The 22,086-nt window shown below is 42.5% G+C and overlaps 1 protein-coding gene across 2 annotated transcripts in view; it reads left to right on the top strand.

The window, feature by feature from the left end:
- Nucleotides 1-14,100, top strand: part of LOC138741012 (protein ITPRID2-like) — a 28,329-nt gene extending 14,229 nt beyond the window's left edge. Inside the window, exons 3-5 of one of the 2 annotated variants that reach the window (XM_069894449.1) lie at nt 3,318-3,357; nt 6,299-6,507; nt 11,766-14,100. In XM_069894449.1, coding sequence (XP_069750550.1) covers nt 3,318-3,357; nt 6,299-6,507; nt 11,766-12,301 — 785 coding nt within the window. In that variant the 3' untranslated portion in view covers nt 12,302-14,100. The remainder of the gene's footprint in view (nt 1-3,317; nt 3,358-6,298; nt 6,508-11,765) is intronic. The other variant, XM_069894450.1, reaches the window with a different exon arrangement.
- The last annotated feature ends 7,986 nt before the right edge of the window (nt 14,101-22,086 follow it).

Below are 22,086 nucleotides of genomic sequence, written 5' to 3' on the forward strand. Positions count from 1 at the left end.
GAGCTGAAATGTGAACTGTTTTTCCATTTGCAGGTACTTGCTGAGTTCTCACCGCATTTTAATAGAATTCCTTTCATCTCATTGACTTCAAGGCCTGTTCTATGTAGTTTATTCAACTGCGTAACTCTCATCAATCCTGGTTAGAAATCCCAATCAGGTTAAGCAATCATAATTTGAAATGAACAATTCTATTAACCCCTTTTAGCTGAAAACATGCCCAGCTATATTTAAAGCAACTGATCTCTAAACTACTGATCAATCTGTCATGTTTCGATTCATGTGAACTCCTTCTCAGTACACGATTCTCAGTTACATGTATTTGTTTAATCTGAGAGCATTTCTCAAAACATGATAATAAATCTCTACAGTGTAACTTTCCTCCCTCACCCTTGAAGTATTGTGTTCAGTTTTGGTCACCTCATTACTGGAACGATGTAGATACTTTACAGAGGGTGGACAGGAGATTCAGAAGAATCAGAATTTATTGTCATGAACATATTTCATGAAATTTGTTGTTTTGCAGCAGTGTACTGGGTGCAGAATTGCTATAAATTGCATTAAAAAGTCAGTGTAAAAGAAGAGAAAAACTGAGGTAGTGTCTGTGGTTCATTCAGGAATCTGATACTGGAGAGAATACGCTGTTTTTATCCTGTCAGGTCTTGGTCTTCAGGCACCTATACCTGATGGTAGTGTTTTACGAATATACTTAACAAAGGGTTGATGGATTAGGTAAGGATACAGTAGCTGCTTGTGCAATGCTGGAATATAATTGCCTTCTTAGCAGCTGTGTTGCAGTAAGATAGTAACGGACACCACAAGAATGTTAATAAACCTTGGATTCAAGACCATCTGATTTTCCCAGAAGATTTGTAGACATTACAAGGTCACGTGTAGTTGTAACCACAAAATGCCAAATTGTATTTATATGTATGATGAACACTCCTAATACTTTGTGTGGGGATCAGTGTAGAGAATGAGCCACTGAACTTTCTTGAAACTCCTTACTTCTGCTAGTGTAACAAAAGGTTAATAAAGAAGCTGATGTATAGTTACTTTGTCCTGCTGTGTTTCTGCTGTTTGTTTTCTTACAGCGTAGGCTGACTTTAAGAGTAGCAGTGAGGGTCCTTGATTATAGTAGCTACTTTCTTGAAACACTACCTCTTGTCGATGACCTCAGCAGAGTGAAGACTATTGCCCATGATGGGACTGGCCAAGTTTACAATTCTCTGTAGCCTTTCCTGTTCTATGGATTGGCATAACAAACAATGATGCAACCAGTTGGAATGCTCTCCACGGTTTTTTTGCTACCAATCAACCACATTAGACAAGGATCTGTGATTAAAAGGCTTTAATCACCTTTAGATGTCAGCACATCTCACATGTTGCTGGCCCTGTTCCAAGGCAGGTACTGAGGGAGGGGTTGGGATGTAACAGCCTTTATAGGGGTATCTGGGAGGGAGGAGTCATAGGTTCAGGGGCGGGCCAGCCCATAAGCACATACATACAATATACACAGTGGTAGCACCACAGATGTACCTGAAGAAATTTGCAAGAGTCTTTGGAGACATACCAAATCTCTTCAAACTTTAGTGCTATAGCCACTGGCGAGCCTTCTTCATGATTGCATCCACATGAAGGCCCCAGGAGAGATCTTCAGAGATGTTGACAGGAATTTAAAGTGCTTTTTCCTCTCTACTGTTGACCCCTCAATGAGGACTGGTTTGCGTTCTCCTGGTTTCCCCTTCCTGTAGTCCCCAATCAGCTCCTTGGTTTTGCTAATGTTGAATGCAAGGCCGTTGTTGTGGCACCACTCGACTACCTGATCCTGTATGCTTCCCCATTGCCATTTGTGATTCTGCCGATGACCGTGAAGTAATTGTCAGATTTATACATGGCCATTTGAATCAACTATAGCCAATCATGGTTGTAGATTCACCAGGATGTTGGGTAGATTGGCAGACATGTCTCATGAAGCAAGGTTGACAGGGTGGGTGATGCAAGATGAGAGATGACTTAATAAAAAGGCCTAGACATGGTGAACAGAACCTTTTCCCCAGGGCGACAATAGCCAGATACCAGAGGGTTTAAGGTGAGTGGAGGAAAGTTTAGGGGAGATGTTAGAGTTACTTTTTTTTACAGAGAGTGGTGGGCGTGTGGAATGTTTTGCCAGGGGTGATGGTGGTGGTTGGTACACTAGGGACATTTAAAAGATAGGCACATGGATGTAAGAAAATTAGGATATGCGTATGAGGTAGGGAAAAATTGTTGTGGATTAGGTTTCCAGAGGCTGGCACAGCATTGTGTGCCAAAGGGCCTATTCTGTGCTGTTATGTTCTACATTCAGAGGTATTGCAAAATATAAGAATACAAGATAAATGTGGGAGTTGCGAAATAGACTGTAAATATGAGATATGTAGAATTCATGGCGCACAAACATATTTGTATTTGATGGCATATAGGACCCACCCCCATCACACCCCCCTGAGTTTTAGCAGGAGATTTCAGAAAAAAATTGTTTTATTTTATTTACCTCATTCAATTTGCTCGGGGGTCCCATCGTTGGCTCCCTCCCATCGCTCGCTCTCTCCCGCAGTGCTTTGAGGGGAGCACTAGGCCTTGGTGATAGTGCTTTGTTTGATGAGCCTGATCATCGAGGCCTAGCCCTCCCCTCAAAGCACTGCGGAAGAGAGCGAGCGACGGATCCCCCCCGAGCAAATTGAATGAGGTGCAGGAGAGGGAGGCAGTGACCGAGCAGCCTGAGCAGCTCGCTCACTACCACCCTCCTTTGCACCTCGTTCAGTTTGTTCAGGGAGCCGTGCTTGTCAAACAAAGCCTGGCTTACCTGGGAAAGTGAGCAGTGGAGGCAATGGCAGCAACTCTGTAAAACATGGGTGAGTAGTTTGAGCCCTTTCTTCCTGTTGCCATCTTGTAAAATGGCTGCACCAAAAGACACCTTCTAATATAGGACCTGCGGTGGTTTTTGAGGCAATCTCTTTTGGGGGGATAAAAGTGGGGTCCTATATGCCATCAAATGCAGTAGGTTGGCTCAACATAATGGGCTGAAATCCCTTTACTGTTCTGTAATCTTCTATGATCTACTCACATACCGTGAAATTGTAACAGAGTCCATCTGTACACAAGTGGGGCAAGGATTTTATGGAGTAGAGTCATACAGATTTGGGATCAACTGACCGACTGTTTCAATGATATGAAAGACACTGAACTCCCCAAAAGTGAGGAAAATAAGAAATTCAAAAACCAAGTGGAAATACATGTCTAATATCAACGGAATCTCTCTCTTCTTCTCCCCACACCAGGTAAGGTATCATGGAGATCAAGTCTGCCAGTGCTATCTTGGTAAGTAGAGGCTAATTCACTCATTGTAGAGGTGGTAGGGTTGGAATGGTTATAATGAAGCACCATTGTCATTGGATGAGGCTTGGAATGGTTATAATGAAGCACCATTGTCATTGGATGAGGCTTGGAATGGTTATAATGAAGCACCATTGTCATTGGATGAGGCTTGGAATGGTTATAATGAAGCACCATTGTCATTGGATGAGGCTTGGAATGGTTATAATGAAGCTCCATTGTCATTGGATGAGGCTTGGAATGGTTATAATGAAGCATCATTGTCATTGGATGAGGCTTGGAATGGTTATAATGAAGCACCATTGTCATTGGATGAGGCTTGGAATGGTTATAATGAAGCACCATTGTCATTGGATGAGGCTTGGAATGGTTATAATGAAGCACCATTGTCATTGGATGAGGCTTGGAATGGTTATAATGAAGCACCATTGTCATTGGATGAGGCTTGGAATGGTTATAATGAAGCACCATTGTCATTGGATGAGGCTTAGAATGGTTATAATGAAGCACAATTGTCATTGGATGAGGCTTGGAATGGTTATAATGAAGCACCATTGTCATTGGATGAGGTTTGGAATGGTTATAGTGTGCACCATTGTCATTGGATGAGGCTTGGAATGGTTATAATGAAGCACCATTGTCATTGGATGAGGCTTGGAATGGTTATAATGAAGCACCATTGTCATTGGATGAGGCTTGGAATGGTTATAATGAAGCTCCATTGTCATTGGATGAGGCTTGGAATGGTTTTAATGAAGCACCATTGTCATTGGATGAGGCTTGGAATGGTTATAATGAAGCTCCATTGTCATTGGATGAGGCTTGGAATGGTTATAATGAAGCACCATTGTCATTGGATGAGGCTTGGAATGGTTATAATGAAGCACCATTGTCATTGGTTGAGGCTTGGAATGGCTATTATGAAGCACCATTGTCATTGGATGAGGCTTGGAATGGTTATAATGAAGCACCATTGTCATTGGATGAGGCTTGGAATGGTTATAATGAAGCACCATTGTCATTGGTTGAGGCTTGGAATGGCTATTATGAAGCACCATTGTTGTTGGATGCTAGGGAACGCACAGATAGCATCATGTAGCTCTAGTGATCCGGGTTTGATAATTACTTTCTGTTTGGGCTGTGTGGAATCTATATGTTCTTCCTGTGACTGTGTGGGTTTCCATCAGATGCTCTGGTTGCCTCCCACATTCCAAAAGATGTGTGGGTTGATAGGTTAATTTTTCACTGTCTCTAATGTGTAGTGAGTGTGTAAGTGGAGACTTGATGGTTGGCATGGACTCAATGGGTCAAACGGTGTGTTTCAATGTTATGAGTTGTGACCTGTGATGTCACTCCTGCCTGATTGGGAAGGCAGTAATTTCAAGACCCACTTCTGGACTCTTCACTGGGGGTACAGAGCTACAGAACCTCTCCAAGAATTGCTGCGCCAACAGTTCATCTTCCACTCTGTCCTACCAGCAGCACTGTTCTCTGACAACTCTCCTTCTGGATTAACATTGCACAAAGGGGTAATTTAGGGCTATCTTGCGAGGTTATAGCCATGTGTCCTTGGAGAAGGAGGACATGGTGTTTATGGGTATGATGGGGGACTTCTGGGACAAATGGGCAGCAGAGTTATAATGTGAAACTGTAAATAGTATGTATCTTGATACTAGTGTATTAATGTGACCTTGTGTAATCACTGAATAAAGCATCTTTGTTAAAGGAAAAGAAAATAAATTTGGGGGAATTGCAGCATTAAGGGAGGATGCTAAGAAACTGACAAAGGTCAGGAGAAAGGCTCTATAGACAGAACTTGTTGAGACCTGCGTTGAATCATTCCTTGGAAGATTTCAGGTTGTCAGTATTTACAGAATAAATATTTTAAGAAATCAGATTCTTGACATTTAGCCCCATTGAGAGCTTTACTACCCTTAAAAATAATGATTGGTTCACCACAGAAAGAGTCTGTGTTCACTAATTGATACAGTTAACAACAATGGCCTCAAACATGCAAAACTAAGTATCAGTTCACACACCCACAAAAGATTTCTCTGACTTTCCCTAAAACAATCAAAGAACAGAAAAGATAGTACAATAAAACTCCCAGTATCCGGCATCTATGGGGATTGGTAGATGCTGGATAAGTGAATTTTCCCGTTGCTTGACATTGAGTTGTAAGGAATGGTGAACTAACCACCAGGAGGCACCAATTTTAAAACTTTTGTATTTTTTTATCCATTTATTTTCTGAGATTTTTTTTGCCGGTCGCTTGAATTCCGGATAACAGGGGTTTTACCGTACTCTAAAACAGGAGTCTTCGTTGGCCAGGCACTTCCCTTGATCCTGATAAAATTGCCACATTTCCAACATGGAGTAAATCACTTCCGTGATTGGTGGTCTCCAGATTTTTTGCTGCTCCTTCTTTCAAATTCACCATTCCTACACTCTTCCTGATCAGATCAGCTGTCATAGTTTGATTTTGTTGGCAGAGGATCTTCTGGCCCCTCTGTGCCACATTTCATTGGTTTTGGAGAACGTTTTATGACTTTTTTACTTTATGCCCCTTGTGAAAGGTGTGAGCAGATTCCACTTTTCTGTTCCTGAGTCTGACCTCTTCAAACCAGCAAAACACTGGTTTCAAGTTACTCCAGGGCACAACATGGTGGTTATAAAATAGTCTCACAAAATGACAGCCTCCCTTCCTTAAAACATTTATCTGCTTCCATTGTCTTCAGCTCATTCCAATCTGCTGTTTTGAATTTCTTTCTGGCCAACAAATGGTAATTAGGTGAGAGTGAATGATTCCCTGGAGAGTAGAGTGAATGTTTTACAAAAAGTTATAGAGAAACATCCTGCTTGCTGGAGATAGCAGAGACATTTAATGTGGTATATTGACCATATGATTATTTTTTTTTCCCCTCAGTATCTCTCAAATACTGGAATTTTACAAAGAGGATCCAGAAGATATTCTATATAATCTTGGTTTTGGAATGGAAGAGGCGAATGTCACCGCAAAAATCCCATCCCGCTTCTTCAGCTACTCCTCTCATGCCAATGGAATTAACTTTAGGGTCTTCTTAGAAGCCCAGGTGAAGCGATATGGAGAGGAAAATCCAAGCTATACGCTGGCAAGTGAGTTACAAACCAATTTCATGGATAGAACTGTGTCAAATCTCATCTGTCTGCATCTTGAGGTGAAATTGTTCTGAGCAGAAATATATCACTCCGGTTGCCAACTTCCCAAAGTTATTGTCTTTTAATTCTTTGATAATCTTCTATCTGACATCCACAGTTGATCGTTCAAAATTTTGAACTTAACTGCTCCTACACCAGACCAGAGCAGACCTGCGCTGCTACACCTAACAGTTTAACCCTACTATTCACACATCGCTGTCTAATTCTTCTTTTGATGCTCAGATATTCTTTGTAGCCCTGGTGTTCAACACTGTGATCGAACTTCAGATATTCTCAGTCTATCTCTGCCTTTAATGCACCACTGGATTATCAAAATCATTGACTCTTCAGTGATCTCTAACTCCCACCACTAACTCTTCAGTGATCTCTAACTCCCACCACTAACTCTTCAGTGATCTCTAACTCCCACCACTAACTCTTCAGTGATCTCTAACTCCCACCACTAACTCTTCAGTGATCTCTAACTCCCACCACTAACTCTTCAGTGATCTCAAACTCCCACCACTAACTCTTCAGTGATATCTAACTCCCACCACTAACTCTTCAGTGATCTCTAACTCCCACCACTAACTCTTCAGTGATCTCTAACTCCCACCACTAACTCTTCAGTGATCTCTAACTCCCACCACTGATGTTCCAATTCTGCACTTTATCATTCGAACTTTAGAATTATGAGGAGCACAGATAGGTCCTTTTTTCAGAGTCTAAATCCCCTCAGAGATTTAGAGGGAACTTGAGGCGCAACTTTTTCACACGAGAGGGCGGTGGGTAGCCAAGATTCAACATTACTTTATTTTTATGTAATAAAGCAGAAAATGTGATATTACATAAAATTTCCTTTAATCTACCGTAAGGCAAAGATTCGCCATCAGCAGAAATTTCCCGGCAGCCCAGAGAAAGAGAATCAAATTGGAGTCGTCCCCCCCCGCCCCACCAAGTCACTGAGTGTCCATGGGATCATCTCCAGTGCTGCCGCAGCCCCCGCAGCCATATGGCCTTCAGTCCAAACTATCAGCGGTCCGAGCTCCTGATGCAAACCTCTGACGTGATCAGGAGGCCTCCAGCACCCTCAGCACCCTCTTGCGTGTCTCGGTCCCCATACCTGGTACCCCCTCAGCCAGTCTCGAGCCGGACTCCAGCAGTCCACACCCTGTTGTGAGTCCCTTGACTGCAGTGGCTAGAAGCCCACAGCCTCTCCTCCTATATGGAGTGAGATACTACGAGGAAGTAGTATAAGCTATTACAATTATTACACTTAAATGGCATTTTCCCTGTCTATGAATGGGGAAGGATTAGAGTGATATAGGTTCAATGCAGACAAATGGGACAAGGAATCATGGTCAACAATGATGAATTGGGCAGAAGAGCTAGTTTTCTTCAGTAGGAGTCGCTCACACACGACCTGCTCCTCTGTTAGTTAGCTCTTCCTTGGACATTCCGATGTGTAAATCCATTGTTGAATGTTTAATTCTGCAACTCCACTCCCAGGCTCCAATTCAACCATAGATGCCCTGATGTGCTCACACTTGATAGAGTGAGCACATGTTCATATGAGCTTCCTTATATTCCCTCTGCACTATTTCAGCCCAGGCAATCTTGCTCTACGACATCTTGAGGAAGGCCTCAGGCCCGAAATATCGGTTCTATATCTTCATCTCCTATGGACCTGTTGAGTTCCTCTAGTGTTTCTGCTTTTTAAATGACACTCCAGTGCTCAGACCACACTTTGGCCTGGAGTACTCCGACACTTGGATTGATGCTTTCTTGCTCCACTCCAACACTTGGATTGATGTTTTCTTGCTCCACTCCAACACTTGGATTGACGCTTTCTTGCTCCACTCCAACACTTGGATTGATGTTTTCTTGCTCCACTCCAACACTTGGATTGACGCTTTCTTGCTCCACTCCAACACTTGGATTGACGCTTTCTTGCTCCACTCCAACACTTGGATTGACGCTTTCTTGCTCCGCTCCAACACTTGGATTGACGCTTTCTTGCTCCACTCCAACACTTGCATTGATGCTTTCTTGCTCCACTCCAACACTTGGATTGACGCTTTCTTGCTCCACTCCAACACTTGGATTGACGCTTTCTTGCTCCACTTGCCATCCATGATTTGGTGCCATAATTTGTGCATTGAGGATCTGGCAGAACATTTATCATTTAAGTTCCAACCTGACCTTGAGGCTGTCAGGGTGTGACATCTCCATTGAAATTCCCTCTTTAACTGCATGGCTATTAAAGTGAGACCCTTACTTCAATAGTAAGGCTGTCACTTTAATTCTGTAACTGGAGCTCAGGCACTTAAGGTCCATGAGACATGCCCCAGGATGCTACTCTCATCGAACTCTAACGTTGATGCTTTCTCTAACTCTGTTATTGAATCAGTGATCAATTTCTTTGACTGAATGCTCTCAATGATACTGATTCTCTTGTGTCCATTGCCTTTGACTCACTCATTCATCATTCGTTATCCAATCGATAATGATGGAAAGTCTGAAGATGATGAGGTTGAGTGGAATGCCCAAACACGCTGGAGAAACTCAGCAGGTCATGCAGCATCCATAGGAAGTAAAGGGTGACCAATGTTTCTGGTTGGGTCCTTCATCAGGTATATGTCAAAAGTCCAAGGCCTGAAACGCTGGTTATCCTTTACTTCCTCTGGAGCTGTGTGACCTGTTGAGTTTCCCAGCACACGTCTGTTTCACTCAATGGTGTGGCCTTCTTCCACTGTTACACTTTCACACTATCAACACTCCATGCCTCTTGCATTCCCAGTCCTGTTCTCCGCTGATTCTCTTGCAGGTTAACACTCCATTTGATATTTTCCTTCTCTAATAATACTATTAATGTTGAAGTCCACCATAATTACCTCCTTCCTCAACTGTCTGGTATCCTTTGTGATTTTCACACTTCACTATTCCTACCCCAGCTTTTAGACAGCATTTCCTTCAACTATAGAACATAAAAAATTACAGCACAGAAAACAGGCCATTTGGCCCTTCTAGTCATTGCTGATCAGGAGTCCTCTAGTCCCACTGACTTGCAGCCATTCCATAAATGCCCAGACCTCTCCCATCCATGTATCTATCCAATTTATTCTTAAAACTTATGAATAAGCCCACATTTACCACATCCAATGGCAGCTCGTTCCAAACTCTCACTACTCTCTGAGTGAAGAAGTTCCCCCTAAACCTTCCCTTTTCACCTTAAAGCCATGTCCTCTCATATTTATCTCTCCCAATCTAAGTGGAAAGAGCCTACTCGCTCTGTCTTTTCCCCTCATAATTTTGTAAACCTCTATCAAATCTCCCTTCATTCTTCTACACTCCAAAGAATAAAGTCCTAACCTGTTTAATCTTTCATGGTAACTCAACTCCTGAAGACCTGGCAACATCCTAGTAAACCTTCTCTGCACTCTTTCCATCTTACTGATATCTTTCCTGTAGTTTGGCGACGAGAACAGCACATAATACTCCAAATTTGACTTCACCAGTGTCTTATACAACCTCACTATAACATCCCAATTCCTGTGCTCATTACTTTGATTTATGAAGGCCAAGATGCCAAAACCTTTCTTTATAACCCTGTCTACCTGCAATGCCACTTTCAGGGGATAATGTACCTGTATTCTCAGATCCCTTTGTTCCTCAACACTCCTCAGTACCCTACCATTTACTGTGTACATCCTACCTTGGTTTGTCCTTCTAAAATGCAACACCTCACACTTGTCTGCATTAAATTCCATCTGCCATTTTCTGGCGCATTTTCCAGTTGGTCCAGATATCTCTGCAAGCTTTGAAAGCTTTCCTCGCTGTTCACAACTCCTCCAAACTTAGTGTCGTCAGCAAACTTGCTGATCCAATTTCTCACATTAACATCCAGATCATTGATGTAGACAACACACAACAATGGTCCCAGCACCAATCCCTGAGACACACCACCAATCATAGGCCTCTAGTCTGAGAAGCAACCATCCACTACCACTCTCTGTCTTCTCCCATTCAGCCAATTTCAAATCCACTTTACAACCTCTCCATGGATACCTAGTGTCTGAACTTTCTGAACTAACCTTGTCAAAGGCCTTATTAAAGTCCATGTAGACACATCCATAGCCTTTCCTTCATCTATTTTCTTGGTGACCTCCTTTAAGATTCGTTTAAAAAGAACTGCCCTGCACAAAGCCATGCTGACTATCGTTAATCAGCCCTTGGCTGTCCAAATATTCATACATCCGATCTCTCAGAACACCCTCCAATAAATTTACCTACTACTGACGTCAGGCTCACCAGCCTGCAATTTCCTGATTTACTTTTGGAGCCTTTTTAAACAACAGAACAACATGAGCTACCCTCCGATCCTCCAGCATCTCACCCATGGCTAAGGACGTTTTAAATATTTCTGTCAGGGCCCCTGCAATTTCTACACTCATCTCCATCAAGGTCCAAGGGAATATCCTGTTAGGCCCAGAGGATTTATCTACCTTTATTCACTACTGCTTGTTTCCCTTCCTTCCTTGTGCACCAAGCCAGTTTCCTGAGTAAATACTGATGCAAAAGAACCATTTAAGGTCTCCCCCATCTCGCGAGGCTCCACACATAGATGACAACTCTGAACTTCCAGGGGACCCATTTTGTCCCTTACTATCTTTATTTACTATACTGCCTCATATCTTTTAGTTAGCTTATTTGAGGGGAGGCTGTTCACTCCATTAACACTTCGCAGACTTTCAGAGCATCCCATCATTCCCATTCCCAGCTAATTTTCCTGTCATCTATTTTCTTTCATAAGACCCCCCACCCTCCCCCAGCTCGATTCTCCTATCATCCCTCTACACCAAGGTTAATTTACTATAATCAATAAACCTCAGCCTCTTTGTGGCTACAGCCCCCAAGGGAAACTCATTCAGTCTCAGGGAGAAGGTGCGAACTCCACACAGACAGCACATAGATGAAATGGGTTACTGGAGCCATGAGGCAGCAGCTTACACTACCATGCCTCTGCGCCGAGCCCTGACTTACCCTCTCTGTGCCTTTTCCTCTTTTCTCCTCTGATATTTTTCTGAAGATCTGTCTCGGAGTCCATGCTAAGCATGGTATGACAGTGTCTCTGGATTAAATGTGCAGCGTTCTGTGTGAATGGTTAATGTGAGGCAAAGCTTCCTGTTAGTCCATTGTGTTCGTTTGCTTCGCAGGTCGTTTCCGGCAAATTGAGGTTCTCACGACTATGGCAAATGCCCTGACCTCCTTGTATTCCCGCGTTTCCAAGACACCAGTGACAAAGATCGGACCTGCCCATGAGTTCTACTTCAGTCCCGACACATCCACCAAGCAACAAGAGGGGAAGCACCCAGGGGGGAAAGCAACTCAGAAACTGAGGAAAACAATTACCAAGTTGTGCTTGTATGGGACACCCAAGCAGTTGGACCATCCGAAGCAAAGGAAAGAAGCTATAAGCAAAGTGAGCTCAGGATTGCTCCAATCTCAAGGTTGCACGGAGAAGACAGAGGGTGGGAGAACCGAACCTCAAGGCTCAGGAGAAGTTTGTGAACTGGCCTTTAGTTCAAGAGACGATGATAAATCAGAGTCCCCTCACCCGAAGGAGGCAGAAAGTCAGCCGTCCAATGGCACCAGCACCAAGAAGATGTGGCATGTGGACACCAGGAGGTCCAAACTTCATGCTGTCCATGCAGAAACACAGCAGTCTCTGGAAACGGAGCTTCCCAATTAACCTCCAGAGTGTTTCGATCCTGTGCCGTCACTGCCAGAAAGAGAGATTATTTCCAACTCTAGTGGGTCAGAGGTCCAGCACATCGACACTTAGGAGCAAACACATCTCGTTATTTTCCCAGAGCAGCCATATAAACTCGAAATTTCACCTGAAAATTCAGAATAATTTACAAACTGATCTTGTGCCAATGTATAAGGGATGGGCTAGAATCCTTGTACATGCTGAAGTTGGTTTCATGGGGGGGGGGATGCATGTGATGAGAAAGTAATGCACTTCACACCAATGTCAAGAGGGGGTCAATTGACCACTCATGAGAAAGTAATACACTTCACACCAATGTCAAGAGGGGGTCGATTGACCACTCATGGATGGGGTCAATAGGACGAGGCAGAATAACAATTCGACACGTGGGTCGAAGGGCCTGCTTCTGTGCTGTGGTTTAACGGTTCATCACAAGAAACTTTTCTTCCATCACAAATCATTCCATGTTCATAAAAGAAGGTGACAAAAGCAAGAAGAACAATTAAAATTAAAATTCGGCCCAGCCCGCAGAAAAAAACGCATGTCAGGGTTTTATGTGATATCATGTATGAATTCTAGTAATAAATTTCAAAGTTGACTTTGAAAACAAGGAACCACTGCTCGGACATTGCCCCTGAATGAACTGCTTTCCAAACTGGTGTGAGAATTTTCCATTCTCCATAAGAAAAGTTAAAGATTTATAAATCTGCAGCATAGCAAGTTTGCATTAAGAAAACGGAGGTACTTCCCCCTTCCCTGGTCTTCCCTTCACCCGTGAGAATTTTCATTATTTCATCATCTTATTTGTTAATCCCAACTGAATCCATATCCTTAATGCCACATCTCCAACATTCTTTGCAAAAAACAATTACCTCTGGTTCTTCTAACCCTGTGATTCTCAACCTTTTTCTTTCCATTCACTTACCACTTTAAGTATTCCCTATGCCATTGGTGCTCTGTGATTAGTAAGGGGTTGCTTAAAGTGGGATGTGAGTGGGAAGGAAAGGTTGAGAATCACTGCTCTAGACCCAATAGTTACTGAAATATTTTGCTTGAGGAAAAATTGTCATTGGCCCATTTCCTTTGGAGTTGTGAAACCGTGCATATAACGAGTCAATGAGGTACGATTAAAACAGTGGTTGGCAACCTTTTTCTTTCCACTCGTATACCACCTTAAGCAATCCCTTACTAATCACAGAGCACCTATGGCACAGGGATTGCTTAAAGTGGGATGTGAGTGGGAAGGGAAGGTTGAAAATCACTGCTCTAGACCCAATTATCACTGAAATAGTTTGCTTGAGAAAATTGTCATTGGCCCATTTCCTTTGGAGTTATGAAACCGTGCCCATAACGAGTCAATGAGGTACGATTAAAATAGTGATTTTCAAACTTTTTCTTTCCACCCACATACCACCTTAAGCAATCCCTTACTAAGTCTAACCAATATCTTCCTGGAGCTGAAAGTAAGGTTTCTACTGCACTTTGTCCAGCCACTAACTCTTCCAAAAGACTCCAGGTGTTTTGCAATTGACAGCGGTGTTGACACAGTGGTGTGATGGGTAGTACTGTCGTCACACAGTTCCAGGGACTTAACCCCGATCTCCCCGCTATCCATGTGGATTTTTCACTTTCTCCCTGTGACCAGGGTAGCCTCTGATCTCCTAATGTAGAAGGGACTTGACGGACTCAATGGCCTGTTTCTAAGCTGTGAATCTATCAATTCATAATTACATCACTGGTTGTAAAGTGCATTAAAAGACTTTTAATGGGAGAGTTAAGCACAATGTTCCTGGTGTTTGCATTGTGCTTCCATTTATGAAGAGAGTGCTTTAAGATTGCTCACCTTCCACATGGACAAAAATGGCCTCTTGTATCATTCATTCCACTGCTATTATTTCCAAACCCGAAATGGTGGCTTCTGTCTGGTATTTCTCTGCCTCTTCACCAGCAGGTTCATGTCCTCACATCTATTGATGAATTGGCCCACTTTCAAGTTTTGTGATATCTGCATTTCCACGTTGCAGCTCAAGTTCATTATCATCTGACTGTGTGTATAACAACCAGATGACCCATTGTTTCTCTGGACCACGGAGCACACAGGTATGCACGTAATACCCAAGCACGTAATAATTATAGGGACATATGCATACACACACTGTACATGACTGGCTTTATAAATCTCCCCCTCACCCCTGCCATCATTTGGCTGAAGAGGAATTCTGCTCTAACTATTCAGCAGTCACAAATCTAACTACCTCGATGCTAATCACGAAACTCTCGAGTGTGAGGATCACTTGGAAGGAGGAGAGAAAAGTGAATCCAGGAGATTCCTCCTCCAGGTGAAAAGCTTGGGACTTGAAAAAAGTTTTCTTTGTGGGATCTATCACTTGTTTCCACTGCTGTTGCCTTTGTCACTGACCAACCAGGTTGTTGGATGTGACGGACCATGTAGGTTAATGGGGTGTAAATTGGGTGGCATGGACTTGTGGGCCGAAAGGTCCCAATTTAAATTGAAAATTTAAAGTCCAGGTGGATTGTGCATTGCCTTTAATTAATTCATTGTCTATGTCTGCGGATTTTCTGATTCTGTCTGGCTCTACTAATATATCCAATGCAATTTAGAACTATTATATATTCAGAGCAATTTTGCACCAACCCTCTGATTCTATAATCATGGAGCCATGATGTGACACCTTTGTGTCGCATCTGTAATTATAGACATATCTGAGTCATGCTGGGGGCTGCCAATAAATGCAGACCTCCTCTATACGAGTGCCTGTGGAGAATTTACAGGTGCAACCCAAACTTTGATTCCCTATAATGTCTACTCATATCTCTCTGCAATACAAACCCTTTTACTTCCTGTGTAAGAACAGATCCACAACCAATAGTAAAACCTCTACTCCTCACCATAGCATAATTACGCTGCCTGTGCCCTGTAACCAACTAATCGGTGTGTAGCTCTGCCCTACCACTCCGTGCCTTACTTGCTGTATGTACTATGCATGAGCTACCGGCCTGTGCTGCTCTCAAAACCAGTGTTATCACTGCATTGCGAAGCATGTGACCATACACAAACTCCATGGCTAGGAAACACCACATTCTTTATGCACAATTGGCATTTTGAGCTAATTAATGTAATTGTTTTCAGGTTGATTAGCATTAATGAGGATATGAGCCCAGGTGCGATTCATCTGAAAGCGTACGGTGTTTTATCCGGCTGTGGCTGTGCACCCAATGACATCACCTACTGTGTAGCAGCTGCTTTACTTGGGGCCTGCAGAAAATATCTGTTAACAATGTGACCATCAGGTCTGTGGCAAATTATTATTCTGCCTAGTCCCATTGACTTTCACCTGATCCATAGCCCTTCATACCCCTCCCATCCATTTATCTATCCAAATTTTCCTTACATGTCGAAATTGAGGCCGCATTCAACACTACAATTGGCTGCTCCGGTTCCACACTCTCACTACTCTTTGCATGAAGAAGACCTCCCCAGTGTTTCCTTTAAACATTACACCTTTCATCCTTAACCCATGTCTCCTTGTTCCACCTAATTTCAGTGGAAAAAAAGCCTGGTTGCATTCACTCTATCTATCCCCCTCTTCATTGTGTGTACCTCTGTCAACAGAGAAACACGAACGTCTGCAGGCGCTTTGATTGTGAAAACACACTGAAATGCTGGAGGAACTCAGCCAGTCATAGGAAATAAAGATATATTACTAACGTTTTTGGCCTGAGCAGAAAGACTTATTCCTTGAAAATGGGCTCAGGCCCGAAGCGTCGGTAATATATCTTTATCTCCTGTGGACGCTGAAAGACTGGCTGAAATCCCCCAGCATTTCAGTGTGCTTTTACTATTTGTACATATTTGCCAAGGTCGCTCTGGTAGCACTGCCCAAATGCGGTCATTTCTCCTGCCAACAAGGCCAAGTGAGCATCACTCTCTGCAGTTCCCATTGCCAACAGACCTCGCTGAACTTGGAGGCATGTAGCTGATCCGTCATGTTTGCTGGGTGGAAATCCTGCCTCTCCTTCATCGACAGCACAATGACAGCTGCATGTAGTTCATGAAGGCAGCTCAAACCCCATCTTCTCCACGTGAGAGGCAATATTTGCTGGCCTGCCAGAGATGCCCAAACAAACAACCAAAAAAGAATCACCGGTCTGATAAATTCTGAGGCCATACCTCCGATGAAGGATGCCCGAATTTTACTGATTTTTTTTTTAGTTTTTAATTTTAATGTTACAACACAGTAGAACAGCTTTCTGGCCCATGAAATTCATGCCACACAGATGCAACCAATTAATTAATGGGAAGGGGGAAGAAACTGGAGCACCCAGGGGAAACCCACACAGATCAAGGGGAGTACGTCCAAACTCCTTATTGACAGCACTGGACTCGAACTGGGTTCGCTGGTGTTGTAATACCATTGTGCTAATCCTATATGAGTCTCACCAATCAGCACAGAAAGGTTCTGTGGTGGCTGGGTGAGACTGACATGGGATTCACATGTGGGAGAGAAGCTTCTTCTTGGGACAGAGAGGTGGATAGTTAAGGAGTTAGGACGCCTCAAGACCCTATACAATTAGTTGTGGCCAAATCCTCTTGCAATAAAGGCTGACAATTTGCATCCTTCATTTCTTTTTGAACCTGTTTAATAGTTTTTAGTGATTTACATGCATGAGTATCCATGTTCTCCTGAACACAACTCTCAACCAGAGGGGAAGACCTTGTGTTGTTCCACATTGTATTCCAACAGCCAGGACCTTGGCCATTCCCGTTCCAGAGCTATACCTTCAAGCTCGGCATCCCCTCTCACAACTCATTCTGCCATCACACTCTGTGTTATCAGTAAACCTGGATGCATTATATTTGATCCCCTCAGCCAAATCAATGGTCTAGATTGGAACAGATCACTATTTCAACCCACCAGTCACAGTTTCCACATCTGAAATGTCTCTTTTGTCCTTTGTGAGTCTTTTGTTCATTAATCATTCTATCTGCACCATTTCTATCTGCACCAGTGTTTTATCCCTAATACCAGTCAGGTTTTGTTAAAGGAAAACAACTGTTTGTGTCACCTACCTTCTGTTTGTGTCCAAATATACCAATTCCACAAGTAGCTGTCTATCTATTCTGTTAGTTACAACTGGAAGTCCCTCCTCAACAGCACTGTGTGTAGACCCACACTTAAAGGATTGCAATGGTTCAAGAAGGCAGCTCACCACCACCCTTTCAAGAGCAATTATTAATGGGCATTTAAATGCTGGCTCAGCTCTGCAAGGCCCACATATTCTGAATGAATGAAGACCTCATGGATTTTGGAAGATGACAACCAATATGTCTGCTGTCTTACTTAACACCTCCTTCAATGACTAAGGGGATATATTGTCATTTACAGCATACATACAGGCCATTTCTGAGGATATTAATGACATGTTGATAAAAAGATCTTTAAAAAAAGATTAATTTTAGAGATTCATACAACCAAATTTGAGTCTGCAGACACTAGAAATGTACTGCAATACACAACGTACTGGAGAAACTCAACACGTCGCACAGCATACACAGGAAGCAAAGGGTAACCTGAGCCCTTCAATGGTATAAGCAAAAGGAAGGCAGGTACCTGAATAAAAAGGTGGGGGTTCAGAGAGGAGAGGGGGAAGGGGTAGGGAGAGATGTACAGGCTATCAGTTAAGAGGTCCTAGGTGGATATGGGAGGGTAGAAGCGAAAATGGCTGAGAAGTGATAGGGGGAGAAAGGCAGCTCTCTGAGTGGAGGGGCAAGGGGAGGAGATAGGGAGCTGAGGAAAGGAGAGGGAGGGATAGGGAAATATTAGGTGTTGTTTCTCCAATTTGCGGGTAGCCTCAGTTCGACAGGGTGCGAGGCCATCGATAAACACGTTGGTATGGGAATGGTGTATAGAATTAAAAACACAAAGCTGGAGAAACTCAGCAGGTCAAACAATGAACTTTCTATAGCAAAGGTAAAGATACATAACCAATGTTTTGGACCTGAGCCCTTCATCAAGGTATGGAATTATTTCGGCAGGTGTCCAAACAAAATGGTAATGGGGGAGGGAGGTGGAGGAGGGATGGGGGGAGAAGCACAGACCCAAAGCTAGTAGGTGAATAAGGGAGGGAAAGAACAGCACCAAATAGGAGAGGAGGGATAGCTCAGAGAATAGAAGGTTGAGAGTTAAAGGAAAGAAGACAAGGAGCAGAAACCAGAGGTCAATGTTAATGCCATCCAGTTGCCATCCAGTTGGAAAATCAAGTGTTGTTCCTCCAATTTATGGGTGGTCTTGATGGGATAGCACCTGAGGTCATGGACAGACATGTGGGTATGGGAGTGGGTATGGAATTTATATGGCTGGCTACTGGACAGCCCCTGTTATTGTAGCAGACAAAACAAAGATGACATAAAGCTGCTTCCTTCTTGATGGATGCTAGCTCTGCCTCTCCACTCCCCAACCAAAATACCAGTTGTATGACAATATAAACAATTAGTGACTCTCTCTTTCGCCTCTGTAAATGCAGGTTGAGTCTGTGACAAGGCTATGTAGCTTTTGAGTATAGCTGCACACTGTGGCATTTCCATATAACACAAACCCACTCTCTGATCTCACAATGCAACTGTCATCAAGGCAGAGTCACTCAGTAACCCTTGCTGTGAATTTCACTCTAGGGCAGGTCCTATCCATGATTTCATCCATCATGTTTTTGTCACTCTGGACCTACTCTGGTCCCCTGGGTGGAATCTGCCATGGAGACCAATTCTACAGCTCCTCCACTGTATTCAGATAACCTTCAGTTAAATCCTCCTTTGTGGCCTTTAATTGCACCAGAGCTGATGGATAACTCCTCTAAGTCATCTCAGAGGAATTACTGATAGGCTCTGCTGCAATTAAAGACAAACTCAGGGGCATCCCCTGCGAATGCTGGAAGTATACAGCCACTCTTTAAACATCCCTGTGGTGTTCACTAAATGGACTCACGCTGAGACTCCTGGTTCATTTCTGACAAGTGCAATGCCATTCTACATCACTCCCTGTTGTGCCTTAATCCATACAGGACAGTAGTTCTCACCTTTGTTTCAGAATCTATTGTCATAAACATCTCACAAAATTCATTGTTTTGAGGCAGCATCACAGGTGCAAAATTGCTATAAATTATATTAAAACAATTAGTGCAAAGAAAAGAAGAAGTGAAGTCACGTCTGGGGTTCATTGTCCATTCAGAGATCTGATAGCAGAGGGGAAGAACGTCTGTGCCAATATGGCTTGTCTTCCTGCTCCTGTACCCTCCTGATGGTAGCAGTGAAGGGGGTCCTTGAAGATAAACACGCAGCTCTTAGGATTCCAAAAATACCTTGTGCAGGGCTGCTTGACATTTGCAAAGCTGAAGATGGAAGAGCAAGTGCTCTCTCACACAAAGGTATGGTAACTTGAAAATAAGTCATAAATTCGCCAATCAAGAGTGAAACAGTACAGTAAATTCCTTTCTTTTTTTAAATATTTTTATTGAATTTAACATGTAAACTTACATACAAAATTTAAGGAAAGCACATAAATCATTTTGTACACATGTAAGCAGAAATAGAGGAAAAAAATTGATAAAACTATATTGGCAATTCCTTGATCAACATAAGAAACAAGTGATTGAATTAACTCAGAACAATCATGTTAAACCAGTGGTTCTCAACCTTTTTTGCCCTAGGCCCCTCTTTAATTTTTAAAAAAATTAGTGGAAAAGAGTTATATATTCAAAAGAAGTTATAATGAAATCATTTACTGCAAGTGTATTTCAATGCAATTAAGGTTGGGATACACTGGGACACATATTTCATATTCAACTACTACTTCAATATGTCAACCATCTCAAACACACATTCAACCTTTTTGCTAAGTCCGCTTGTTTTGAATATACAACAGTGCGAGCTCCTATAACGGATTAATCAAGATTTTATTATGTCTTAGAATTTAAAAATGTAATAGAAGTAAAGAACGAATCAAAGGTAGAATATTGAACCTAAAAAAAACATGAAAAGAAACCACAAGCATGGCTTCTGACATTTTTTCTCACAGAGAGTGCATCAAAATTGCGCTAGCCTCAAGCCTTCTGGGGACCCTATTTTTTTTTCCCGATATTGGCATCTCCTTGAGGCTGGCACCTGAGGTGTACCCCACCTACCCCACCAACAATACACTGGGGCACAAAAATACATACAGATACAGGTCTCACTCACTACTAAACTGAAAAAGTAAAGGGGTAAGGACGGAGATGTGAGATAATTTGGAATCCTTGTCGCCAATGAGCTAATTTGGAAGGATGATAATAAGACTGGTCAGAAAAAAATATAATTATAGTAGTAATCAAGGATAACAACTGTTCAAATAAGATAAACAACAGAGAAACATCAGAAGAGCAAAAACACATGATGAAAATAAAAAGATCAAAGTGATTTTACTTGGAAGTTATCAAGTTGCCAGGTCACATCTTTCACACCAACAGAACGAGTTTATTTTTTCAAACCAACTTTTTAATTATTTCCCAAAATATTCCTATGCCCCAGTAAAATATCCTTAAGCCCCACCAAAATATTCCCATAGCCCACTGGTTGGGCATACACCCCACCTTGAGAATCTATGTGCTAAACCCCTATTTGCCAAGTTAAGCCAACAAAAAAAACATTAAAAAACCCTAAAAATTACATCCAATCTACCCCCTCCCTCTAAACCAGGAAATTGTAAATCCGAAGGTGACCTCCAGACATCAGACGGATAATCTCCGGAGCATTCAAAAAGTCTTAAATCTTCCAATCATGATTAACAATCTAAGAATGGGCCCCACAACTTTACAAATTAAAACTTTCTATTTTTAATATTGTATCTATTTTTCTCCAAACCTAAATAGGACATTACATCATGTTGTAGTGGCCTTATAGATAGACTACAACTCCCAGGAGTATAGTGAACCGACACGGGACATCATGATGTCATGTCGTGACGCGCGTGGTTCATTGTTTTAAAAGAATACATTCATGATTCGAGTGAATGAGTTCTGATTTACCTGCAACTGTGTGTGTTATTACTTAGCATTTATCAGTACCCTCTGCATTTTCAGTGGCTAAAATGTAACCACTGTGTATGGGTAGGTGAAACGCCATTTTTCCATTTCATTAAAATTGCTCGTCTGGCTATCAGCAAGGTAAAGGTTAAAGCTTTCTCCTGAGATGCAGATAGAAGTGTATCTGGATCACGAGGAAAAACAAAAAAAACAATTAATGGACAAGGACATTCAAAAAAATAAATATGGATCTTGCTGCTTTGTATATAAATCTATGTTCTATTTACTGAGAAACTCAAACTTGGTTTTCTCCACTGAACTTATCACATAGAACATTATAGCAGATGTTGTGCCACAGTAATCTAATCCTTCCTGACCTAACACATGTAACCCTCTATTTTTCTTACATCCATGTGTCTCTCTAAGATGTTGATATTGCACCAGCCTCCACCACCACGACCAGCAAGGCATTCCAGGCACCCACCACTCTCTGTGTAAAACCAAAATAGCCTCTGACATCTCCCTTAAACTTTCCACCACTCATCTTAAACAGATGTCCTCTAATACATTAAAGTTTGGAGCCATTGTCATCAGTGGAGTCTGGTATCCAACCTCGGTCGGAATCCAGAGACATACAAGAGATAGCAGATGCTGGAATCAGGAGCCAAACACAGCAGGAACTCAGCAGG

This window comes from Narcine bancroftii, chromosome 8, assembly GCF_036971445.1.
Source record: "Narcine bancroftii isolate sNarBan1 chromosome 8, sNarBan1.hap1, whole genome shotgun sequence".
Lineage (NCBI taxonomy): Eukaryota > Metazoa > Chordata > Chondrichthyes > Torpediniformes > Narcinidae > Narcine > Narcine bancroftii.